The sequence below is a fragment of the Chelonoidis abingdonii genome, chromosome 2 (assembly GCF_003597395.2).
Source record: "Chelonoidis abingdonii isolate Lonesome George chromosome 2, CheloAbing_2.0, whole genome shotgun sequence".
Classification (NCBI taxonomy): Eukaryota; Metazoa; Chordata; order Testudines; family Testudinidae; genus Chelonoidis; species Chelonoidis abingdonii.
The window spans coordinates 100,304,445-100,330,140 of NC_133770.1; the positions used below are offsets into that span (position 1 = coordinate 100,304,445).

At 41.0% G+C, this 25,696-nt stretch overlaps 1 protein-coding gene across 1 annotated transcript in view; it reads left to right on the plus strand.

The window, feature by feature from the left end:
• HECW1 (HECT, C2 and WW domain containing E3 ubiquitin protein ligase 1) overlaps positions 1-25,696 on the plus strand; it is a 395,944-nt gene that overhangs the window by 346,960 nt on the left and 23,288 nt on the right. Inside the window, exons 24-25 of the mRNA XM_075062598.1 lie at positions 16,527-16,625; positions 17,926-18,055. Of these exons, the coding sequence (XP_074918699.1) occupies positions 16,527-16,625; positions 17,926-18,055 (229 nt within the window). The remainder of the gene's footprint in view (positions 1-16,526; positions 16,626-17,925; positions 18,056-25,696) is intronic.

Genomic DNA, 25,696 nt, shown 5'->3' on the forward strand with positions numbered 1-25,696 from the left:
AGGTCCATCTAGCCCAGTATCCTGTCTACCGACAATGGCCAATGCCAGGTGCCCCAGAGGGAGTGAACTTAACAGGTAATGATCAAGTGATCTCTCTCCTGCTGTCCATCTCCATACTCTGACAAACAGAGGCTAGGGACACCATTCCTTACCCCATCCTGGCTAATAATCATTAATGGACTTAACCTCCATGAATGTATCCAATTCTCTTTTAAACACTGTTATAGTTCTAGCCTTCACAACCTCCTCAGGTAAGGAGTTCCACAAGTTGACTGTGCGCTGTGTGAAGAAGAACTTCCTTTTATTTGTCCTTAAATCTGCTGCCTATTAATTTCATTTGTGATCCCTAGTTCTTGTATTATGGGAATAAGTAATAACTTTTCCTGTTATCTACTTTCTCACATCTCTCATGATTTTATAGACCTCTATCATATTTTCCCCCTATCTCCTCTTTTCTCAAGCTGAAAAGTCCTAGTCTTTAATAGTCCCCTCATATGGGACCCGTTCTAAACTAAATCATTTAGTGCTCTTCTCTGACCTTTCTAGTGCTAGAATCTTTTTTGAGATGAGGAGACCACATCTGTACACGTATTCAAGATATCAGCATACCACTGATTTATATAAGTGCAATAATATATTCTCCTTCTTATTCTCTTCCCCTTTTTAATGATTCCTAAACATCCTGTTTGCTGTTTGACTGCCTTTGCCACACTGCGTGGACATCTTCAGAGAACTATCCACGATGACTCAAGATCTTTTTCTTGATTTGTTGTAGCTAAATTAGCCCCCATTATATTATTATGTATAGTTGGGTTATTTTTTCCAATGTGCATTACTTTCCATTTATCCACATTAAATTTCATTTGCATTTTGTTGTCCAATCACTTAGTTTTTTGTGAGATCTTTTTGAAGTTCTTCACAGTTTGTTTTGGTCTTAACTATCTTGAGTTGTTATTTATCATCTGCAAACTTTGCCACCTCAGTTTTTTACCCCTTTCTCCAGATCATTTATGAATAAGTGAATAGGATTGGTCCTAGGACTGACCCTTGGGGAACACCACTATTCCTTCTTCATTCTGAGAATTTACCATTAATTCCTACCCTTTGTTCCCTCTCTTTAACCAGTTCTCAATCCATTAAAGGACTTCCCTCTTATCTCATGGAACAACTTAATTTATGTAAGAGCCTTTGGTGAGGGACCTTGTCAAAGGCTTTCTGGAAATCTAAGTACACTATGTCCACTGGATTCCCCTTGTCTTTCTTTTGATAGAAAGAAAATGATTGTAGGCAATGACCCTGAAAGATCCCCTCTGTGTTCTTGACCAGGTCTGTGGGACAATTGAGGTAGAGAGAGCCCGTGAACAATCCATCCCAGGTTTTCTATCAGACCCAGTGCATGCTGGGAGAAAGGACAGTTGGGAATGTTAAAAAGTTCTCTACTGACCTGCAACAAAGTTGGATATAATATTCAGTAAATCCTATAGTTCTCTATCATAATTCTGAATACTTAGCATATTAATAAAAGGCTCCCAATAGCCTGTGACAGCAGCTTCTTACTTGCTTCCCTGTTGACATTCCTTGGAATGAATTTTGAAGTGGCTTTCAGTTTTGCAGTAGGACTAACTCATTGGGGTCCATGGTCAGTCATTTATTCATGAGTATACGGAGATGCTTTTGTTCTGGTGGTTTTCCTGGCTTTCTTGTGCTTGTGACATTCTAGATGATGAAGCCCATATGGACTGGATCAAAGGTTAAAAGAGTGCAAAGAGTCACAAGACACTGATATTTAGCAATAGTCATCTGAACCATCACTGGGAAGGCACTGCAAAAACACAACCGTTGTGTTAGGATCAAAACTTCCTCTGTCCTAGGGATGGGAACACTTATTTGTCTTATTTCTAACCCACTCAAACATTGTAAATTTGGAAGTTTAACTTAAGCGCCAAAGATTATTAGGTTTGCTTTCCATGTGGTGAAAAGTGGAGGAAGGGAACTTTCTCTCTATTGCCCCACCTCAAGATGACTCTTCACAGATGGAAATTTCTGCTTATTTTCTTTTCCTGTTCAATTTTGTGTATCTCATGGAAGTAGAAAACATCTCAACTCTGCTTGAAAGGCTTGAAGAAGATTCAGTGTGCCTTCAGCAAGCAACTGGTTTATAATGTGGGAAATATCAAGACACGTGCATGCACACAAATACACACCTATAAACACACCTTGGAATCATTGCTAGACATAATGGTATAAAATAGTCAGTGCCTCTCATTGTGTTCCCTATGGGCCTGATTCTGCCACTCTTATTCAGGTGGGATTTTGCTTACTGTCTGCGTAGTCTCATGAAATCAGTGGGACTTTTTAAGGATGAAGGTTCTGGTCATTATGAGGCAGTGTTGCAGAACTAGACTGTAGTTCTGTAATAGGATCTATGCAGATGGACATAATGCATTTCGCCAGACCCAAACAATGGCATGTCAGTGCTTCTTCACTGCTCAGGTGATTACCCAAACCAGACTGCTAATGTAGCTATAATTCAGGCATAATATAATTGAAGTTCTACTTATTGGCATGGAACAATTTATCATTTCCTTAATTTTAATAGTGGACATTTACTCCCCACCTCTGCTGTCAGAACTCAGTCTGAGAGTCATAACAAGGATACCCTTATCGTTTCAGCTGCATCTGAATCAGACAGTGAGGATGTTTGCAAAACATGGTCAGATGGAAATCCTGTTTCTCCTTCTGTGTCTGTCTGTTTACAAATGTTTAATACACCCTTAACTGTAGTAACAAGGAAAATCCTCGAGACTGGGCCTGATTTTTCTCTTACAGCAGTCTCACCCCAGTGTAACACTATTGACTTCAATAAAACTACCTCATATCACTTTCCTGAGAAAACTCCAGCAGGTCTAAAATACTGTAATAAATACATTTATTGCACCCAGCTTTCAGCAGCAGGGTCAACTTGACTTGAACATTTTACTGTTAAATATATAGGGCTTCTGTCCCTAGATCATTTAAAGTATGTCTACATATATGGCAATGTGTAGAGTACAGACACTGTCCAGCTAGCCCGGATATAAATAGCAGTGTAGATGGTGAAGCAGCACTTAGGCATGTAGAGTACTGACATACCAGAATCTTAGGGTATGTACCCTACATGTACACCCAAGCAATGCCTCCCCTGTCTACACTGCTATTTTAAGCAGTGTAATGTCATGCTGCCTTCCCACTGCTTCAGTGAAAAGCTCTGGCAGTAGGGAAAGACTCTGGCAGAGGGGAGGCAGCAGGGAAAGACTCAAGCAGCTCCCCACTGCAGTGACTTTCCCTGCTGTCTGACCTCTGCCAAAACCTATCACTGCCCCATGTAGCTACACATCACAGTGTGGACACAGTCTGCTTTTCAATATGGCATGTAGCAACACATACATTACATTCTGCTACAAATGTAGCCAAGATCTTAGTTGATCTTTTATCCCACCCATCTCCATAATCCGTATGCTTTAAGATTTTGGTTCACTGGCGGTTTGTAAAAAAAAGGAACAAAAGATTACCCCATCTCTTCCCAGAGAGCCATAAAATTTATATGGACAGACAAAGATCAGACATAAAATGTCATCAGGAGACCCAGAGGATTATGCTAATTTAAAACATCTTTGTTTTCAGAAAGGGTTAATGACAGCATTTTTATTGAGACGATTAGGCATTTGTGGACTTCACAATTACTAGATCACTTGTGTACCTGGATACTGGTACTGCGATGCCATGGCTACTTTATAAATACTTAGAATGTGCTAGAAATATCCTAAGACTGAGCTGATCTCTCAGACAGTTCCATGCTTTTTTTGTTAAATAAAGCCTTGTGATGGGGTATGCAAACCCCAGACTTGAGGGCAATGGGTTAAGGAACAGCTTTGGGCATAGCTCCGGGGCAGGCAGGCAGTGGAAGGGAGCAGATGGATACTCTGAGCGGAAAGTATTGCCCAGGTGCTCATTGCCTGAGACGTGACAATGCAGACCTGAACTAGGCAGTTGACTGAGTGTGCAGGTCAAAGACTTGACTGAAGATTCTGTGATTTACTCAGTGAAGCTAAAGGAGACTGGGATAGGAAGTAGTCTGGGGGGGAGGTGGCTGGTTAGCACCCCAATGTACAGAGTGAAGCTGCCCCACCATTGGGTCTTGGACCAGAGCCCAATGGAAAGTATGAGCCCAGGCTCGCCTACCCACTCCGAGAGGACTGTATGACAATAGGAGCCTTCACCATGGGTGAGATCCCAACTGGAAAATACGTCCACTATTCCAGGGCCCAGACCCCAAAGTCCCTGCTGTGTTAAAGGGGAGGACTGGAAACCCTTAGAGTGGGAGCACTGAAGGGCAGTATTGTGTTTTCAGTGGTCAGACAACCAGCCAATCCCCACCTGACCACTAGGTGTTGGTGTTGGTGGGTGTTCACCTTCTGCAAGGCTGAAGACACTTATGTAGTGGGAGCATTTTAGAGAACCTCAGTGCTATAAACAACCTCTGTTTGTGCAGAGATTTAAGATAGACCACATAGAAGTGGTTATGGTTTTAAACACAGAGGTCTAAGCCTTGAGCAGCTGTAAATTCACCTAGCTGCATTGGCTTCGATGAAAATAGGCCAATTTACACCAGCTGAAAATCTGGTTCAGTGTCCCTTTCTTTCCTTTTTTGAATTTGTCCATGGATGTATCCATTTGTATGAGCGCTGAGAGTCAGGCTCTGAGCAAGTTTCCCCACACAACCAGTTCACATTTGCCTTAACTTGCCACAACTCTACTATTCCAGCCCTGGATTTCTCCTGATCAGATATTGCCAAGCTGTGTTGTTTCTGTTTGCTTGGAGCTTTGTTACATGGACTAACAAAGGATTAGGCTGAGACCCGCAAATTCATTGCCACTAGTATCCTACCGGCCAGAGGACACAATTTTATAAATCCAATAAGAACTAACAACCTCAACACTCTCCACCCTCCTTCCCCCCACACCCCACCTCCCCCAACCCCACTCCCAGCCCAGGGAGGTGAGAGGGTTTGGGTTTTTATTACAATGTTTGACAAGCATGTGAGAAATTGTCTTAAGATACAAAGTATATAAAAAAAAGGGCCTAAGAGGGTTTGTGGCAGGGAGTCAGATGGATTCTATTCTGGCCGTGTCACTGACTAACTTGGACAAGTCTTGTGGGTCTATGTTTTCCAAAGTGAGGAATGATTCTGGGTGACCAGTTGGAAACAGCTTGAAGAGTCCCCACCCTCAGAAAATTGGGCCCCTTTAAAATATCTCAAGTAGGACACCCAAAACCACTTATCACTTTTGAAAATTTAGACTGTAACCTCACTCTGCCTCAGTTTCCAGCTACAAAATAGGGATATCAATAGCTAGCATATATCAAATGGATTTCAAGTTGATTAATGTTTTAAAGTGCTTTGAAATTCTCAGATGAAAGACACTATAGAAAACCAGAGTATTTTGTTACATTACCATATACATTTTAATCATTAATTAATGATAAGTTTTAAAGCATTATTGTAAATCTACTAGACAAGAGTCATATACTATTAAAATAAATATGCAGCCACAGTCATCTTATAGGACAGTTCCACTATCTGAGACGTCTGTGTTACTGAAGTGCCTTGTTGCTTCCATATTACGATCTCTCCTGTGTCCTAATATATTTAAATAAACTTTGATTTTCCTTTTAAGGTTGAGGTATGACTGAATTACACATAGTACTGCTGGAACAGTTTGTTAATTATATATTAAGAGTCAGGAGGAATTGATATACACAGAAGGATTAAAGGTGAATTATAAAGCAAAGAAGGAAAAAAATGTTCTTCTTACTGAGCCTTTCTGACAGCTTCAGAGATATTTTGAAGTTTCTGCTTCATATTTATATTGATTTTGATTCCCTCTTTTACTAGAAGAATTTTCTAAATTGTTTGGCGGACATGAATTGGTGATATTGCTAGACGCTGAAAGGTGAGATGTGGCTGTCCTAACCCCTGGCTCCCAAACTACATTGTCTAATATTACATATATAATGGGCAGAGAGAGGGATAATTTCACCAAAATATGATGATGGCTTTTTGACTTAAGGGCAAGACAACGTTTTTTCAACATTGTAGGTGAAATTCACCCATTGACAAAAGAGTTCATCAAATCCCCTACAGTGCATTGCAGTGGGCAGAGCAGCAAGATGGAGGATTGCATGCTAACTCCATGTATACTGGAATAGAAGGAAGTATTGAGATGGGCACTGCATCTGTGCTTACATCCAGTGGCCAAAACCAATGGAGGGTGGATGCAGAAGAATGGCTCTCCACCCCCTCTCTCCCACTCCAGTCCAGGATCTGGAATATTGGAGCTGACCTGTAAGTTGTGGGGGTGTAGTCCATCCTTTTGATTCTCTTATTGTTCTGCACATTTTATTTGGGCTTTGTGTAGGGAGAGGGGGTGTAAATTTCACCTTGTGTGAATAAAAGACTGAGCTTAATAAAGGAAAAGTGGAGAAATAAATTTCCAGCATACAGTAGTTCAATTTATTTAGGCTGAAAGAGACTCATGTGCTTGTATTTAATGCAGAAGAGGCCAGAAAGACCAAACCAGAAATTGATATTGGCAAATGTATCAAGAAAAATACATGATGAAATACTGGAGTCGTAATGTTTAAGGTTCATAATAGTAACCAAGGGACCCAGTCTTTCAAGGTGCTGAGAGTTGATCAGTGATGTCAGTGGAAATTGACGATGGTCAGAGATTTGCAGAATCAGGCAAAAAATACTGTCGCAAAGTCATGCTGTATCATTAGTAGTGTATCTGAGCCTGGTCATTTAGAATTCTGAAGTCCATAATACTTTGAGTATGCATGATTCTGTGTTGACATGTGGATTTTATTTTGCTTATGTTTTTAGCATTGGAAAAACTATCCATCCATACTTTCATAAAACAGGATATCTTCTGGACAAGTACATACTTGTCATCAAACTTAAGTTTTATACATTTACATTGGTGAAGTTATTCTGAATTTACAGTGGGACAAGAGAAAGCAGTTTATGGTCCTTGTATAGTAAAATACTCCTAAATAAAAGTATAATAGTGCTTACCTGCTTCTGTTAAACAGGGGGCCTTACTGTCACTCCTTGACACCCCAGGCAATCCAGAACAAACATGTCATTGGTTGTGTCAGTTATTGTGGCTTCAGGGTTAGATATATATGTCAGTGACTCAATAGCAATCGAAGGAAAATGTGCAGTCATTGGCTTGTGTTTTTACAGTCTTCTTGCCTAGTAAACGAATGAATCTAAAGATTTTTCTGAGTGACTTTGACTGGTCTGTTTCAACACATGCTGAAGCAACAAAAAACAAACATAAATCATTTGGGTTATAAAATTTCAACAGTTTACAGATTTCCAACCCCCCCAGTGTTCTCAAAAGTTTATGTTGAGAATGCTCTGAACAAAAACGCTCCTTTGTTGGCTTCAAAAATGAGGAGGAAGGGAGGAGATAAACAAAAAAAATCCATATGTCATAATGAGTAAGTTCAAAATGGTGTATATCATATGCCTGGGTTGATTTAGGCAACTGCATACTCTGTTATAGGAAGCAAGAAAATAAAAATGTCAAATATACCTAAATTAGCTCAGAAACTTTTAGTTATTCAGAGAGTCAATTGCGACTTGATCTGTATCTTTCCTGTGGTTATCAGCAGGAATTGTACTAGGTGTCCTTGATTCCCTGCTGCTAGCCCAGAGGCGTGCAATTTTCACCCAGTGCAACTGAGTCCAAAAAAGGGCCTGATTTCTGAGGAACCTCGGGCGTAGAGCTGAACAAATAGTTGCTTTTTTTGGTGGCTGAACTGAAAAAAAACCTGCAACATTTGTTCAGGTCAAACAAAACATGTAGAATATTTGATTCAAATTGACATTTTCAAAATGGAACGTTGATTCAAAAAATGTCACGTCCAAAAAAATTTTAATCTGAAATTATTCACCAAATTTGATCTGAATTTGTGAATGTTTCTGACCCCCAAAATGTGCTTTTCAGTGGATTTACTATTCACCAGAAAAGTGTTGCCTAGCTCTAGTCAGATGGTAGGTGGCTGCCTTCGGTCTCAGAGTTCCATCATGGGAGGGTAGCTGTAATTTGTGGTGAAGGTTTTATAGAAGCTCTGTCAGTGGCTTCCTGGGAAATGTACTGGACTAGTGCATCCGCCAAGTCATCCTACTATACCATCACCCCAAACAACAGCATCCACATTGGGGACTGCATTGTCATCATTAAAGTATCTTGCCATGCCCCCTCCTTCATTAAACTGCTTTTTTTCTTTAAAAGACTGAATTTGAAACAGTTTTCCTTATGAAGATGTGATTTTGCTTCCTTTTTGACAGGACTCTTCTTGCAGCCTATCTTACTGCAGGCATTAGAATCCTCCATAAAGCCCCTGAAACTCTGCTGACTCATTGTGGCAGATTCAGCTTACTAACTCATCCAGGATGTAAGGGATCAGATCTTCTGAGAGATGGTACCAAGGTGCTAGGACAGAGGCAGTTCTTGAGGGACACAGTAGGGACAACTAAGCTGAAGGAGGAAGCATTCTTTCATTGTTTTTGCATAAGCTAAGCCCCAGGAACAGCATAAGTTTGGACACTAACTTCGTGTTCATGTGATCTGTTGAAAATGTAGTGGGTACTCATTTCACATGTCCATTGTGCAGGAAAAACAGCTTTTTCGCGTAAGATTTCTCTTTAGTATTGGATTGCTGGTATGTAAAGAAAAAACAGAAAACAGTGCATTGAATTGGCAGATAAACACGAGAAAAGTAAAGTAAATCAAACACTGAGGGTGTACCAGTGTTCCACTAGCCTTTAATGCTATGAGTATGGTTCCAGTCTGCTTTGGTAAAAAACTGAAAGTTGTGGGTCTGACTTCTAGAAATGTGACCTGTGAGAGCTGAGGTTGCTCAGTACTTAAGAAAAATCAGGTTCCAAGCATCTGTGAGGAGGGGTTCCCCTAAAATTATCCAAGACAGCAGATGGCCCACTCCTGCAATCCTGAATGTTAACGTGGAGTTTAACCTGCATAAGATTTGAAGGGTTAAGCTTAGTAGAGGTATATTTGCACCAAAGTATTTTTCTCTCTGAAAGTCCTTATTTTTATCACCAAAATGTGTCTTGTTTAATTTCAGTATGAAATGTAGTTGTAACCATGTCGGTCCCAAGATATTAGATAGAAAAGGTGAGTGAGATAATGTCTTTTATTGGGCCAACTTCTGTTGGTGAGAGAGACAAGCTTTTGAGCCACACAAAGCTCTTCTTCAGGTCTGGGGAAAGTACTCACAGCATCACAGCTGTGACTCTGTGTACCTTTCCCAGACCTGACGAAGAGCTGTGTGTGGCTCAAAAGCTTGTCTCACCAACAGAAGTTGGTCCAATAAAAGATATTAACTCACCTTCGCCATCTGGTTTGTTTACCTGCCGCTCCGCAGTTCACTTCCCGCAGCCCCCATTGGCCTGGAGCGGCAACCTGCAGCCGCTGGGAGCCATGATCGGCCGAACCTGCAGACGCGGCAGGTAAACAAACTGGCCTGGCCCGCCAGGGGCTTTGCCTGAACAAGCGGCGGACCGGCTTTGAGAACCACTGTTTTAAAGGAATGTTACAACTTTGCGTATAAAATACAACTAAGTTTCATAGATTTTTCACAGGATAATAGGAAGAGAGAATATTAAAAAAGCGGGACTCATGAAATACTCGCTGTCATCTTTAGAGCTTGAACAAAACACATTGTATCTTTATGGTATACATCATCCTGATAGAGCTAGTATTTATGTGCATAGACTCCAGTATAATTGGGCAGAACTTGCAGGGATAAATTCCTGTGTCATGTTCAGCAGTTCCCGGTTCTAGGAACTTGGGTGAACCATTCCTTCCGTTTCTGCACCTCTTGTGTTTCTAAGTTTTAGGTTTGAATTAACCCAAGAACTAGAAGTGAAATTTAGCTGACTGACTTATCCATGGTTTTGACATGAAGCAGTTAATCAGTGTAGGAGTACACAGGCTCCCTCAAAAGCTTAATAAACCTTAGTAAACCTGGAATGTGTTTTGAGTTTGTGAGAAAACATGAAATGATGTGCCTTACAGTTCTGGGCTATACTGTGCAGAATGTACAATAAATCAATGGTTATAAGAAATTGGGTCACACAAACCTATTGGTGTGAGGCTTATTACTATATGCCCCCTCATTGGCTTAACCTCTGGATAATCAGGAAGACAAAAAATCGTTCATAGCATACCTAAGGAGGAGGTATAGGGACCAGAAAAATTAGCAAGTGGAACATGTAGTACTCCAATGTGCCTAGGTGTCAGGGAGACTATGGGGAGGGGCCCACAGTCAGTGTGATCACCAAGTGATACCCCAAATATCAGAGAGAAAGCCAAGCCTACACCTACCAAACTAAGACTGTAAGACCTCACCCTCAGAAAGAGGGGTGGACTTGAAGGAGGACTGAGGGCCAGTGATAGCCTTGGCATTCCCCTTGTTAGAATTCCCCCTGAGGGCTTATTTAGGAATGAATTTTTCCTGTCTTTCCACAACCAATACTTTGTACCTATGGTATTTGCACCCTTTTCTTTTTCTTCTGGCCCTTGTAAAGGCTACTCCTTTATTGAGATGTGTGCATGAATGTTTAGAACCCACCAAGGCCTAGAGCCAAAAGGGCATAGTGTTTGGAATGCCTACAGTGTTTGCCTCAAGTGCTGGGGCACACAACACAATAGCAAATATCTGGATGGTTTTAGTGTACCAGGACACCCTCAGGGATACCGTACCAGGAAATGGGGGCGGGGGTTACTGCTAAATTGCAGAATTAGAAGAAACAAGGAATTTAACAAATGAATATAAAACAAAATTAACCATGCTATGTATGTATAACCTTCCTGCCAACAGAGATTTCTGATGATTATACAGTAGTTCTGTCACCACAAATTGAAGTTAAATATGTGTACCAGACTAAACTATAATGCAGGCTCAGAGGTTGTGAGTTTGATCAACTGTCAGAGTTTTATAAAGATGATCAGATTTGCTAACTGATTTGATTTGCTGCCCACTTACTATTGTATTCAAAAATACGACCACAAGATATAATTACTGCAATAACCAACAACAGCATGTGCATTAGAGCCTATTGGTGTGTGCATCTAGTGCACTGTAAAACACCCATGAAATTAGTGTGACCATATGTCCTGTTTTGACCAGGACGGTCCCTTTTTTAAGCCCTGTCCTGACTGTCCCGAATTTTTTGGACAAAGGTGAGCATTTGTCCTGCTTTCTCTTGCCAACTGGCTCGGGCTAGCCCCACGCGGTTGGAGGGGAGGACTAGCCCCATATGGTATCCCATTTTCCCTTTAGGAAACATGGTCACCCTACATGAAATGCAACAATCACTGACTAATCCACACCTTGCTATGTCTTAGGAATGAGAGTATATGGCTCACTGATTTTATATTTCTTGTACTTTAAAAAAAAACTTTAAAAATAATTGTGGGTCTATTTATGTAATGCATCCTTCTGCTCTAAAAATAGGTCCTTGCAAAGTCAAAGGATGGCAAGTGCCTTTTCCCCTACACTTCTTAACTTTTTCCTAACAAATTTCCCTCTTTAAAAAAAAAAAAAATAAGCTCCTTGATATATTTGATCTCCTTGTATCTACTCCTACTTCCCAGAAACCCGGTTGCCCTACCACTTTGCTACCCTATAAACACATAACAGAGTGTACATATTTAAAAAATAATTACTGAACAAAACACTCCACTGCACTTATGATTCTCCCCCTGGGAAGGAGATAAGAGAGAAAAGAACAACATATGACAAGTGCCAGTCATGTTGCTTAATACACAACTTGGGGGTGGTTAGAATCTGTGGTGATGGGGTTGGTATAAGAACTTTTATGGAACAGACTTTTTGATCTAATTTCTAGTTTAAAACTTAAATAAGGAATGTTGGGCCAGTCCCAATTTAGTTTTTCCAGTAGAAAGTGGCTGGTGGCTTCCAAACCACTGCTCAAAGGACAGCTTGGCATTTTGTGGGGAAGGAACAGTTTGAAACTGTCCTTTTTTCCCCTTCAGGCCCTCCTTCTGTGGTCCCTCTGCACAGTATTGCCAATCCGCAAGGTTCAAAAACTCATTAGTCAGGCCTCAAAAATCACAAGATTGGTTTATAAATCATGAGATTTCTGTAAATATAATACTTCTTCAGTTATTTTCATTTCTTTTCTGCTACATGAGCCATTTGGATGCAGCTGGGTCACGTTTCTCCACATCCTTGATGCTAGCAACTTTTTAAAAAACAAATGAAAGCTGAGATTTTTCATCTAACCACTTGTCTCCAGGAGTTGGGGCTTCAGGTAAAACACTAAATATTGCAAGACTCATGATAAAATCGCAGGAGTTGCAACACTACTGTATCTCTTTATTTCCAGCATTCCATTTGCCCCAGATATCTTTGCCCTATTGCTGTGAAAATGATACCTATGTAGCTGGCTATGTCTGCTGAGTATCCTTTTCTCACAGTACAGTTGTCTAAACTTCACTACAGAAGGCCCCTCAAGAAGGCTTGAGTGCAGCCCTCTTCATTCAAGTTCTTTTAGATGAAGCCTAAAATTAATCTGTTCAAATTAACAGTCGAACAGTGTTTGACACACAAGAAATTTGCTTTAGGGATGAAAACAGGTTCTTCAGCAGCAGTATAAAAGGATAAGATCACTGGAATACAGCATGAGCCGTGTTACAATCAGCTCTAATTTAAGCACAACTGTGAAATTATCAGAAGGTGTAGGAATTTGTAGGAAACTCCTGCAAACTGGTCAAAGAGTAGCATTATTAGAAGCGAGAAGGCAGTTGCACACAATGTCCTTTTTGAGTGGACGGAGGGTGTCAATAGCCAATTAAACCAGAGCAGCTCTCCTACTCATTAATTCTCTCCCTCCTCCCACCATTTCCTGTTGATTAACTACCCTCCCTCTTTCCTCCCCCATTTCCCTTCTCTGCTATAAGTATGTTACTCAGATTCAATCATTGTCTTGCAGGAGGAGGGAGAACGGGTGTTGAAAGAAACAGGGTAGAATTGGGTCCTCACATAACCACACCACTCTCCCAACCTGCCTCTCTTGCTAAAACAAATCCTTACCTCTAATAAGCAATTTACACTTGCTCAGTAAAATAAACATGTCAGCTTAAGGAAGGTACTTTGCCCTCCAGTCAGCTTTACCTCAACACTGTTTATTCTGTAAATAAGCCTTGTTTTCTCTGAAGGGGATATCTCACCTAATTATATCATACCCTAAATCCTTCAGACTGGAGCCAGCACCATGTTCCAACAGTTTCTTAGCAGAATCAGAGTCTCAAACTAGGTAGTACTTCCCTAGACATTTACCTTCAGTTTCACATGATTCCAAAGAGTTTCCACCAAAAAATCATCCTCCTCTATGCTCACCTGAGAGGGTATAGAGTGAGCCTACTGGCAATGGAGTACTCTATGCTTATTGTATTTTGACCTTTCACTTTCAAAAATTATGATGGAGAAAGTAAAAAACCAGTTGCATCATTTAGGACAAATGGACCTGACTCTCAGTCTGACGGATTACAGTCAACACTTCAGGCATTTTTTCCACCTTTAGTTGTCCACTGTGCTTTCATTGTGTCAGCTCCCCTCTTTAATTGCTTTTTGCTGGAAACATTGCACTGGACCACAAGTGAAGTGAAACGGGTTCTAAACATTCCCAACAGCTGCCTTTTGTTGCTGGTATGGAAACAGCTGTAAGGGTCATATAATCACACTTCTGTTAATAGTTAGCTATATACCATATGTGCCTACTTTTGGCAGCAGGGACACACAGGCGGCTCCTGTGGAGATGTAAATGCTAACTGGGACCACTGTCATTCTGTGCCCCATTTGACAGACTAAGCACTTGTTCTATCCCATGAGAGTTGACTGAACAGATATTCATTGCTGCTTTTATTACAGCAAGGCATACGTATCATTTGTGTGCAAAAGGGATCGGTGTGCTTTTCCCTGGAGTGGAAGGAACGGTTTCTTGCTTTTGATATGTTTTTTTTTTTTGGTTCTGTACAATTTTACTAGTATGTCAATCAATTCAAAGCACCTTATGCTTAGAGTGTTCACATTTAAGTTTTATTTTTTTCTTTTGGACTGATAAGCAGCTTCTTTTTTAAAATAAAAATTTCCCATTGTGAAATCAGTCATACATTTTTACCTCCAAAAGCAAGGTTCTAAAGCTGGAATAAGTGGGAGGTTACCTATTAAAGAGTAGAGATGCAGCAGATTATCATCAAACACCATAACACAAGACATATACACGAAGTAATTCAGATTTTTATAACCAGATTGTTCTGACATGCATGAACGTCATTACCAGTTTTCAGGGATAATTGTTAAAATTACAGTCTTTCACATCTAGGTCACTGATTAAAGTCGGACCCAGGTTAGTGGTGAACAAACATTTTTACTACCATTTATTGTCTGGTAATGTAAAATGACTTGAGGGTCTTAAGAGTACTTTACAAAGGTAGATAAACTTTATGATCCCCATTTTACAGCAAGGAAAGTGGCATAAAGAAGGGAAATGATTTAGCCAAGGTCACACAGCAAATCAATTAGTAAAACTCAGGTTTCCTGTCTCCCAGGCCATTCTAACCATAATGCCCAGTGGACTTCAGCATGATATACACACTCATGTTTGTCTCTGGCCTCTGGTCCATCTAAGACCACCAGCATTTTCACAGTACAGAGGAGTTCCCAGATTAAAAAGCGAACTATTTAACATACACTAAAAATAGTATTACTTTTTCATACGGGCATGTGTGTTTTACCACAGCAGCAGTGTCATTTCCATTTATTGTGAAATACGATTTCATTTTATTTATAATCTAGTTGGCTGAAAGAACTATGTATCGCTGCCACATTATTGCATCTGTTTAAACTAGATATGGGAATCCTGAACAATTTGTAGAAAACTGGGATATAGACTGTCTCAGGGGCTCAAATCATAATATGAGTCTTGGTCTACACTTAAAAGTTATATTGGTTTAGCTACGTGGTCAGGGGTGTGGGGAAAAAATCACTCCTAATCGACATAGCTATCCCAACCAAACCCCCAGTGCAGACGCAGTTATGTCAGTGGAAGAATGCGTCTCTTGCTAATGTCCTTGAGGGAAGTAGTGTTGCTTACACCAACAGAACTTCTGTTGGCTGCATCTACGCTAGAGGGTTATCATGCTGAGTCACGGCAGATCTTCAACTGATAACAGTGGGAGGCTTATTCAAAGATCAAGGGAAGAATGTCTGCCTTATATAATAACTTAACATTTAGTTCATGAAGTTAATATTGCATTCAGCATCTCAGTGGGACAAAGGGATTCAGGGCACTTTTAGGACCGCTGCTATTTTTGTTGTTTGCCATTTGCACATGTACTTGCCTGATCTGTGCGCAGAATTGCAGTAATTGTGCACAAGAATTATTTGGAAATCTGGCTGTTAAAGTGCCATTGTTATGTCTAAAAGTTCACACTTTACTAAGATGAATGGGACTGTTAACATCTCTTAAAGCTGCTGTTTCAGTCTGTCTGCCGACTCAGGAAGACAGCTCTGTGATAGTTTTGCATCAGTGACACTCAGTTCATGTTTGGAAAGTTTTCACTGCAACCATAGGAGCTAAAACCACAACTGTTTCTCAATAAAAGTTTGCTTTCTGTGCGGGGGACCTTAATCTGTTATGATGAGTGGTATGACAGGGTTCATCACTGTGGCGCCTCCTGCTGGCTGTCTTGGAGATTAGCTCCCCATATTAGTGCACCCTCTTCAGGTGGTGCCTTGCCACCATCACTCCTGCTCTAGGACCCACATCTCTCCAAGGACCGGGGCGTCCTCTTTAGCAATGCAGCCCTCTGGCCATGCCACACACGCTGTGCTCTCCCCTTTGGGGGACCTGCAGTCTGCTGTTCAGCCACTTCCTTTAGTAGCAACTGCAGCAAATTGTCTGCCTACTTCCTCATGGCCCCAGCATCCTCTTTGCCCTTGCCTCAGGCTCTCAGCCTGCAAACCCCAGCAGCCAGCTAGGAGCTATCTCTCACTCCCCTAGACCCTGCTCGCTGCACCTCTCTGTCCAGGGTGCTGGCAGTTCTCTCAGCCCTCCAGAAACACAGTCCTTCCTCCCTGGGCTCTCAGCCCTGCGGCTCCCTTTTCATATGGGCCTGCTTGGCCCTGATTGGCTGTTCCCTTCAGCCCTTCTCCGATTGGTTGCCTCCTGTGCAGCCTCCGTAGGGCTTTATTAACCTCTTAAAGCCCAGTTTGGGGCAGGCACCCCATCACAGTGGGCAGATGAACATGTTAAGGAGGCCAAATTCAGTACAAGACATTTGACACATATATATATATATAAGCTCCTACACTGGTATGTTCTGAGTTACACATCATTTACTGTGTGTTATTTGTGTCCTAGGTTCAAGTTCAGTGGTCGTATCCTTGGCCTTGCTCTCATTCATCAGTACCTTCTCGACGCTTTCTTCACAAGGCCATTCTATAAAGCACTGCTGAGGCTGTAAGTATATGAATGCAATCAACAGAGACTTGGGCCTTGACCCTGCCATGATCTCTGCAGAAACAAACCCTTGTGGAGCTCATTGCAGGACTGGGACCTTAGTTTTCAAGTTCTTCCACTGTTTTTTTTTGGGCTGATGGGAGGGAGATTTAATCATTTCCTTCCCCCCACCCCAGACTGTGCCCTTCTTTAATATTAACAGGGTTGATTAAAGGGCTAAAAAGCATTGGCGTTAAGCACCCACTTTTGAAAATGTTGGTCCACATTCCTAAATTTTAATATTAGGAAAATGTGGTCCGAACCATTTAAATGGGGTATGGGTCACTGAAAAGCTTGTTTAATTGGACAGTCCACAGAGAAACAATTCTTTTCTCTAAACAAAATGAGTTATCTTGCATGTCACTGGAAAAACTATAATTGCCCAAGCTCCATTATTTGGAATTTTTTCAGTGTAAGCATTTGTTAATTATGTTTAATCATACAATATAAGGTTGGAAGGGACCTCAGGAGGTCATCCAGTCCAAGCCCTTGGTCAGGGCAGGACCAGTCCCCAGACAGATTTTTGCCTTAAATGGCCCCCTCAAGGACTGAACTCACAACCCTAGGGTTTAGGAGGCTAATGTACAAACTACTGAGCTATCCTCCCTCCCCAACTGTTAATATGTTAAAAGCATTACAGGTTTCTTGTGGGTTTTGCTGAGCTGTCATACACAATGACAACCAGGAGATGCCCAGTAATGTATTACTTTTAATGCTCATTGAAATGTTTTGATATTTTAATGGCTTGTCTATTGCTCTTTAATCAATTTTATGCAATAAGAAAAGACACACAAAATATACCAAGATTCAGCTGAATGAACTGATATATATCGACAGACTCAGACTCAGAGGAATGTTTAGCTGAAATGGTTGGTTAAATCATGATTTGAGCACTTCAGTAACTCAGCCAGAGGTTAGGGGTCTATTAGTGGAGGAGGTTCTGTGGCTGCAATATGAAGGAAGTCAGACTAGATTATCATGATGGTCCCTTCTGACCTTAAAGTCTGTGAGGATTAATCTGAATTTGCAGTGATGTCGCTTTTAAAATGCACGTCATTCCCTTTTACTGATATTTAATGTTCTGCAGTCCACGTGTTTGGTGTTTTAACAAAAGGTGTATGTATAAAGTCAAAAGGGCATCAGCTTTTGTCAGAGCTTTGTCATAAGAAAACACTGTACATGTTCTGAGCAGTAAACCATCATCCTGGTACATATAAGGTTATATCTTCCTCATGGTTTCTCTGTCTTGCTATACAATTAGGCCATGTGATTTAAGTGACTTGGAGTACCTGGATGAGGAGTTTCATCAGAGCTTGCAGTGGATGAAGGATAACAACATCACTGATATCCTGGATCTCACTTTCACAGTGAATGAGGAGGTGTTTGGACAGGTGAGTATGGCTATGTGACAAACCATCACAGAATTTGAAAAACAGATTTGGAACTGACATAGTCAAACACAACGAACATCATTCTATTTGAACAGATTCATAGTAAATTCCTTTAACCTTTTCAAGGCCATTTTCATCTCTTGCCTTTTGTTTCTTATAAGCAATCTATTTCAATGCACACAGTTATTCTTGGAGTCTACCGTGTACAATACCAGCCCTGGCTTCCCTACAGGCCTCGTCAGCCACACACTGATGAGCAGATGGAATTCTCTAAAGTGGAATACAGTGCCGCTTTCTAGGATGTAATTCAGACAGATTTGTTATTCGGTGAATGTGGGCAAAGGATGTAATTTACATGTTGTTGTGACTGAAAGGACGGGGGGAACAACTATGTATGGTATGGCAACCCTCATCACTACTTTGCCTTGCACTTTCCTATTAGTTGCTATTCCTCCTATCCTCACCTCCTTCTGCGCACTGGGCATATAAATTACCCTTAGTTATGCACCCCCAGTAATTACGCTTCTGCCACTTATACCTGATTGTTTGTTTTGTTTTTGTGTGTGTGTTTGTTTAACCAACTTAGGCATGAGGCCAAATTTAGCTTTGAGTTACACCAATATAAATTCAGAATAGCGCTATTGATTTCAGTGGAGTTACTTTACATTTACACTTTTGTAAATGAGAGCATAATCTGTGTATTTTACACCGCCACATATGACCCAATTGAATTTGGCCCAATGAGATAGTGGTGGGACATCTGTCATAAATAGATAGCTAAGGGTTAATGTTTCTTTTACCTGCAAAGGGAACCAAACACCTGACCAGAGGACCAATCAGGAAACCGGATTTTTAAAAGCAAGGGAGGGAACCTCTAGAGGGGTTTCGCTTTAGTCTGTGTCTTTTTGGTTTCTTTCGGCTATGAGAGAACAACTTTTCTTTCTATCTCCAAGCTTCTTTCTACCCTGCTGTTACCAAGTTGTAAGTACAAAAGGAAAAGCAATAGGTTTATATTGTAGTTGTATTTACATGTGTGTACTTTGCTGGACTGGTTTAAATTGGCTATTTTTTGAATCAGACTGTTTATTCCTAATTCCTTATAAGCAATAGCCCTGTATTGATTCTTGAATGCAGAGTTGATATTCTATGTAATTTCTCTCTTTTTATATAAAGTTTTCTTTTTAAAACCTGGTTGAGGTTTTTGGTTTCTCTGGTTAAAGTTACGGTCCGAAGGGAGGGAGAAAATCTCTTTGTCTTAGCTTGACCAGGTTTGAATGCATAGCCTCAGGGGGAGGTAAATTGCCCTCGATGGTTTGCAGTCAAGGAGTTTAGTACGGCATCGCTCAGGCTAACCCAGGGAGGGGGGAAGCTGGGGATGAGATAGGGAGACCCAGGGGTTCTGGGTCTTGGGGGTCCCCCAGGGATAGGGTTGGGGCGACCCGGGGGCGATCAGGAGCCCTGAATCCTGATTGGTGGCAGCGAGATCAGATCCAAGCTGGTAATTTAAGCTTGGAGGTTTCATGTTAGCTTCTCAGTTTATGAACGCTAAGGTTCAAATCTGAGTAGGAGGCTATTACAACATCAAAGAGGAGATGTAGGAAGAACAGTTGGAGATGGTAGACTGTACAAAAAGGGAAAGATGAAGAAAGAGAGGCAGATTTGGCAGTCATCAGCATGGAGACAGTAGGTAACACTGTGAGCATGAATGAAGTTGCCTAGAAAAAAGCAAGAGAGGACAGAGCCCCAAGAGAAACCAGTGAGGAGTTAGGGGCAGGATTAAGAGCCACCAAAGGAGATGCTGAAGGCTAAAGAAGTGTCAAAGCTGAGCGAAAGGAGAAAGTTCAGGATGAGGGTTTGACTGGTAGTCTCAAAGGCAGCAGAGAGATCAAAGTAAAATATTTTCCCTGTGACTTTCCAGGGAAGTAGCAAGGGCATAAGCCAGGCTGGAGGAGATCAAGAATAGAGTTGGAGCAGAGAAAGTCTGGCAGCAGGAGTAAACAGTAGGGTCAGCAATAAGGATCTTGGAAGCAGAAGAGCCTGCAGAAGGGTATTTTCAAGGTTGAGGTTGAACTCTGTGGAAAGGAACTAGAGGGTAGAGACTAATGACAAGGGAAAGAGGGGGAGCGAGGAAGGACAAGAGTCAAAAACGGAATCCAGGGGACGAGATAAGGAATTACAAGGATTGGGGCCTCTTCAGAAGAGATAGGATTGTTCTACACAGCCCAACCCTCAACTGTTTTCTTGGCTTTGAGCAAAATTTTGCATGACATGCAAATGATGATGCAGTGGTTCTTCTGGCAGAAATGGCAATTTAAAACTAATGCATAAAGATGTAGACAGACAAACAAAGTTATGCAGATACACTGTACAGACAGATGAGTTACATGTATATTTATAGTAGTAGACAATGAAGGTAAGTGAAAATATCAATGGGAGTTGTGCTCAGTCATCTGAGAGCACAACTGGTGTGGCTCGGTACCTAGAATTACGCTCTTTGCAAAGAGAAGATGAACATCATTAAGTGGAATTTTGTTGCATGCTACAAATGAGATGGTTTTTAAAAGCAAAGATCAAGATATCTGATAGTACTAAAACAGATGAACAGCTTAGGGCCAGATTCTGATACCATTACTCAGTTGACTAGTACTTTACTTCACAAGCAGACCCATTGACTTCGCTGGGATTACTGGTGGAATAAGGTGACTTTCATTTTGAATAAGAGCATCAGAATCTGGCCCTAATCTCCTTTTAGATTTTAAGGATTTGGGGGCAGGGACTGTCATTTTAGGAATGTTTGTACAGCACCAAGCACACTGAGGCCCCAATCAGGTTGGCCTCTAGGTGCTACCTCAATATAAATGTTACATGATAAATCCATGAGAAGACTCTCATTGACGTTATTGCTTAGGAAATGGAAGAATGAAACCTGGAATTATGTATTACTCACAGATAAGTCCAAACTTTGAAGAGTTGTTGGATCATTTAAAGAGTTGGTGAATACTTTACCAAAGTGTAAATGACAGTGGTAGCTCTATTAATATTTGGGAGCTGCATCTCAAAGGATGGATAGGGCAAACAAAATCTAAAAGGGACATTTGTGTGCAGCCTGGGACTCAGCTCTACCCCACCAAGATTGCAGTCTTTCTTGCGCCTTGCACCTGCAGGGATTGTGTGTCACTGTCCCTGTGGCAGCACACAAGTCCCTCTGCAGCTCTGCTGTCACAGCTCTGTTCACTCACTCCCAAGGGTTTTCTGCACATTCAGCAGCAGGGTGGCCTCTCTGTGTCCAGGGGCTTGTCCTCCTTGCTGCAATTAAGCCTAGGGGTCTCTGCTCATCAGCTTAGATACATGGGGGACAAGGAAGAGAATCAGATAATGCAGAGGATCAGATAATGAGGATTCGGATTAACAGGAGTATACTATATAGAAATAATAAGAAGCTGAAGAAATCAATCATCAGGAAGGCTGCATGTTTTGGGAAATCCTGCAAGAGATTTGGGACAATGGGGCTCAAGTACTTGCTTAAAGCTAGATGTACATAACTGCTTTGCTGAACAGGGGCTTTCATGAATCTATCACAACTATGCACTATCGTCAGGGATGAAATTGAGCCCTGGGGCGAAGTCTCAGCTGGTGTAAATGAGTGCAGCTCCATTGGAGTCCATGTACATCAGCTGAGAATCTAGCCCATTATGTCTAACTTTACCCTGGTTACCCTTACTTGCTCTTATTGCTTCTCATTAAAGCTTGAGCTTGGATGAATCATCAAGTGTTTCCATAATTCATGATGCTACTCTAAGTCCCTGTCAATGGGCAGAATAATGAAGATCATATTATATATGCTTTGTATGCAGTCTCTTGGACTAATAAACATATAAATCATGTATGCAGCCCATTCATTATCTATAGTAGACATCACTGCTATGGCAGCAGAAAACTGAAAAGGGCATAAGGAGGTTCCATCACTTTCTAAATCATTTTTTTTAGGGCTTGTCTACTCAAACATATGGTTTGTGGCAAGCTGAGGTGTGAATCTACTTGCACTAGCCTTCCGCAGACTGTCTATGTGAACCCTGCTGATGTACATTAACAGTTTGTTAATGTATTTTCATGTAGTCCTATTTGAAATCAGGTGAGTAGACGACATCATGATTTGTTGGTTTAATGTACCTTCTCTATTCACGTGCACATAATACATCATTGGAAAGCTTATTCTGTCTACTTTAAGATAACGTATGATGTGACACTAACAAGTGGTGCCATTACCATAGAAACAGGATAAACAATAATACATTCCACAATTAAAACTTTGAAATATTTGCATTAGTTTCTGTTAGATTAATGACTCTATGTATTATTGCAAAACATAAAATTGGATTTCTTTGTGACCTCAAAGCATCACGACAACTATCTAAAGGGTGAAACAAAACTGAATAATGAATTTGAACAAGTATAATTGAACTGTAATAGAGCTGGTGACATTTCTAGTCAACTTCATATTCATCTTGTTCACCATTATGATCTCTATTGAGAGTGTGTGGTCTCCATTGCTTTGGCATGTGTACAGTTTTGTGCAGGGAAGATTGTTCTGAGTATAGACACAGTTGATTGTGCAGTGGGCCCCTACTGGTACAGGCACAAATAAAGTCTTGTAGAAGCTTAGAAGCCACTGGGCCCTTGAAGAATACAGGAAGTAGTTCATCATCCACATTTTTCCATCCATGTTGCAGTGGTGATCCAATATCTTGTTCACCTATGTGCAAAGACATCCAAATCTTTGTTTGCCAATATGCTCTTTAGACATGCTCTTCAAAACTGTCCTCACCTGGTGGGAGTTTGCCCAGTGACTTGTCCTTTTTGATGGCTAGATTGAGGTGCAAGCTATTCAGATTTCTATAGGTGTCCTTTTCTTTCTTATGCTGGTCATACATCGCTGCTAACAATTTCCTTGCTGCAGAAATTGCAGCTTGTCTGTCACTCTCTCCCAATTTGGCAAGACCTCTGGAGCATTTGTTTTGACAGCATCAAAGACAGATTTTTTTTTTCCAGTACTAAATAGGGATGACACATCAGGAAGTATGTTGCAGAAGTCAGGAGTGAGTGCGTCACAAATTGCATGCACAGGTATGAAGCGACACTTCTCAGTTGTGCTGATAATGGTGCCTCTTTCAATCTACATGCTATATATGTGTTCTGTTTTTGAAAAGTAGTGAACCACAAGAACCAAACCTTCTGTGTCAAGTGACCTAATTACTATGGTTACTTTGACACCAGAAGGCCCAAAAGCCATATTAACACATACAGCATGCAGAGGCATCATTGCATCCTCTTTTTCTTGAGTACTGTACAAGTCTTGGACTTCAACACCCCACTGGTGATGGACTTTGCTACTTCCCCATTGTAAAAGCCTCCAACAAGAAGGTGCATTTTGAACCATATATTCACAGAAGAATTTTACAAGTGACTGCTGTTGGATGCCACATTTAGAAACTTTTTTCATGGCGGCAAAGGGTGTCCACCAATCACCTAGTATTTTTTGCGTCCAACCTTAGACCATGTCCAGTGCTGTCTTTCTGCAGTTTTCAAAGAGTTACTGTTGTCATATGTCAAAGACTCTGATTACAGAATTAGCTTTCTCAAATCCTTTTAGGACCTGCCTCAAGTACTCAGCAGCCAATACAATGAATGTATGGAATTTATCTCCAGCCATCATTTGTATCACAGTGTTGGCATCTTTGATGTACACAGTGGTTTTTTTGCATGTGTCTGCACAGCAAAGAAAAACCCACTGCTGGTCTGTGCCAACTAAGTCAGCTCATAGGGCTCAGGCTGCAGGGTTGTTTCATTGCTGTGTAGACTTCAGGCTTGGACTGGAGTCCAGGCTCTAGGACAGTGTGGATGAGCCAGCCGTGGGTTTTTCTTTGCTGTGTAGACATATCCCTAGTTGCATTCTCTTAGCTGATGGATTCTTTCAGCTTGAACTTCCAACTCATGCCCTAATTCAGCTTTGTCTGTTGTTCTCACTGTTCCATCAGCATGCAAGAACACAGGCACCTGTCCTCTTCGGTGACAAAGAACAGTTGCCATTGAAACATCATCTCCATCTTGCTAAGAGCAGGACTCTGTGGAAAACAATTGCTGGATTGATCGCTGCTGTGATTGTCCCTCAATTGTCAAATTTAAATTTGATCTTCTTGGCCATGTCTGCAAATGTTTTGATGACTGAGTTCTTGACTAGGCTGAAGAAGCTATGTGTCCCATCAGAATCAAGTGCACCTGTCACAAATCTCTCCATTTGTTCTTCATCCACAATAGGTACATATGCAATTTCTGTGTAGATGCTCTTTCTTTGTTGCAAGCTTGTGCTTGAAACTAGACCAAAATGGAATCACATGAGTGTGAACAATATCAATGCAATTTGGTATTGGTAGAACGTTATGAAGTAGTAGTCTTAAGAGACTCCAGGAGAGATCTCAGACATTGTTCGTTATATTCAGTGTTTTTTTTATCATGAGTTGGTTCTGGATGTATTCTTGGTTTTTCAAATACTGCACATGGCATAAGAGTCTCTGATTACCTGGGTAGAATAAGTGACTTTTTTTTCCCATGGTCAGTGATATTGCTGAACTATCTGCAAACTGTTCTTCAAATATCACTGTAGCATTAAAAAGAAGGTACCTTTCCATCAATGCTCTCTGTGCTGATGTCTATATTATTGTCTCCTTCATGGATGAGATTTCTACCAGCCTGAAGGGGTGTAATTCCATTTGAAATTAACATACCCCTCTGGAGTCTTTCTACTTCAGTTTTTGCAACACTAGTGATGAACTGCCTCAGCTCATCATAATTGCAGAATTCATGAAGGTACAGTATGTCAGGTCAATTGTGAGACCCAAACTCATGGGTTTAGCCATGCAGCAAGACCTGTGTGCAGAGGTGTGATCATTCTGGAACACTTAAATGCTATGCACTCTGTAACTGAGAGACACCTTTTGAATGTCTTCTCGAGGACGACACCGCTGGCTGAATTATCTACCGACCAAAAGACAAACTCCTGCACCAAATGGGACACAAAAGTAGCTGTCCTTTATAAACTACAAACACCTGACTTTGAATAACATACTGAGGCTATCATTTTGGCTATTTCAGACCAAAGGATTGAAGCAGCATTATACAAAATCACTTGCTCATTTGAAAGCTATTAATCAGGCTCATTCGCCAAAAGAACAGCCATAAAACATTTGGATGAGTTAAGTTCCTGCTTCAGATGACTAGCAGCTTGGATAGCATCAGCTAATGTTATTGTGCTGCCTGGAACAATGGTAGATATGCATTTTCTATGCTGTTTATAGAATGAAATTGGAGAACCATAATGTTTTTCTAATCTTGCCTATAATTTGCTACTAGACTGGCTTTCAGTTTCTACATCTGAGGGAAGTAGGGGTTTACATCTTTGTAGCAGCTTGGCCAGAAGAGCCTTCTTGTTGTACATAATATAATTGTCTATCTTTTCTATCAGCTGATAAAGTGCAATTTCATAATGTGACTGTATTGTTGCAGTGCAACTAGATGGTTTTGCTTTAAGATTCTTTTTACTCAAAGAGGAAGAAAGGCATGTTGAGTGATAAAAGCAATCAAGGC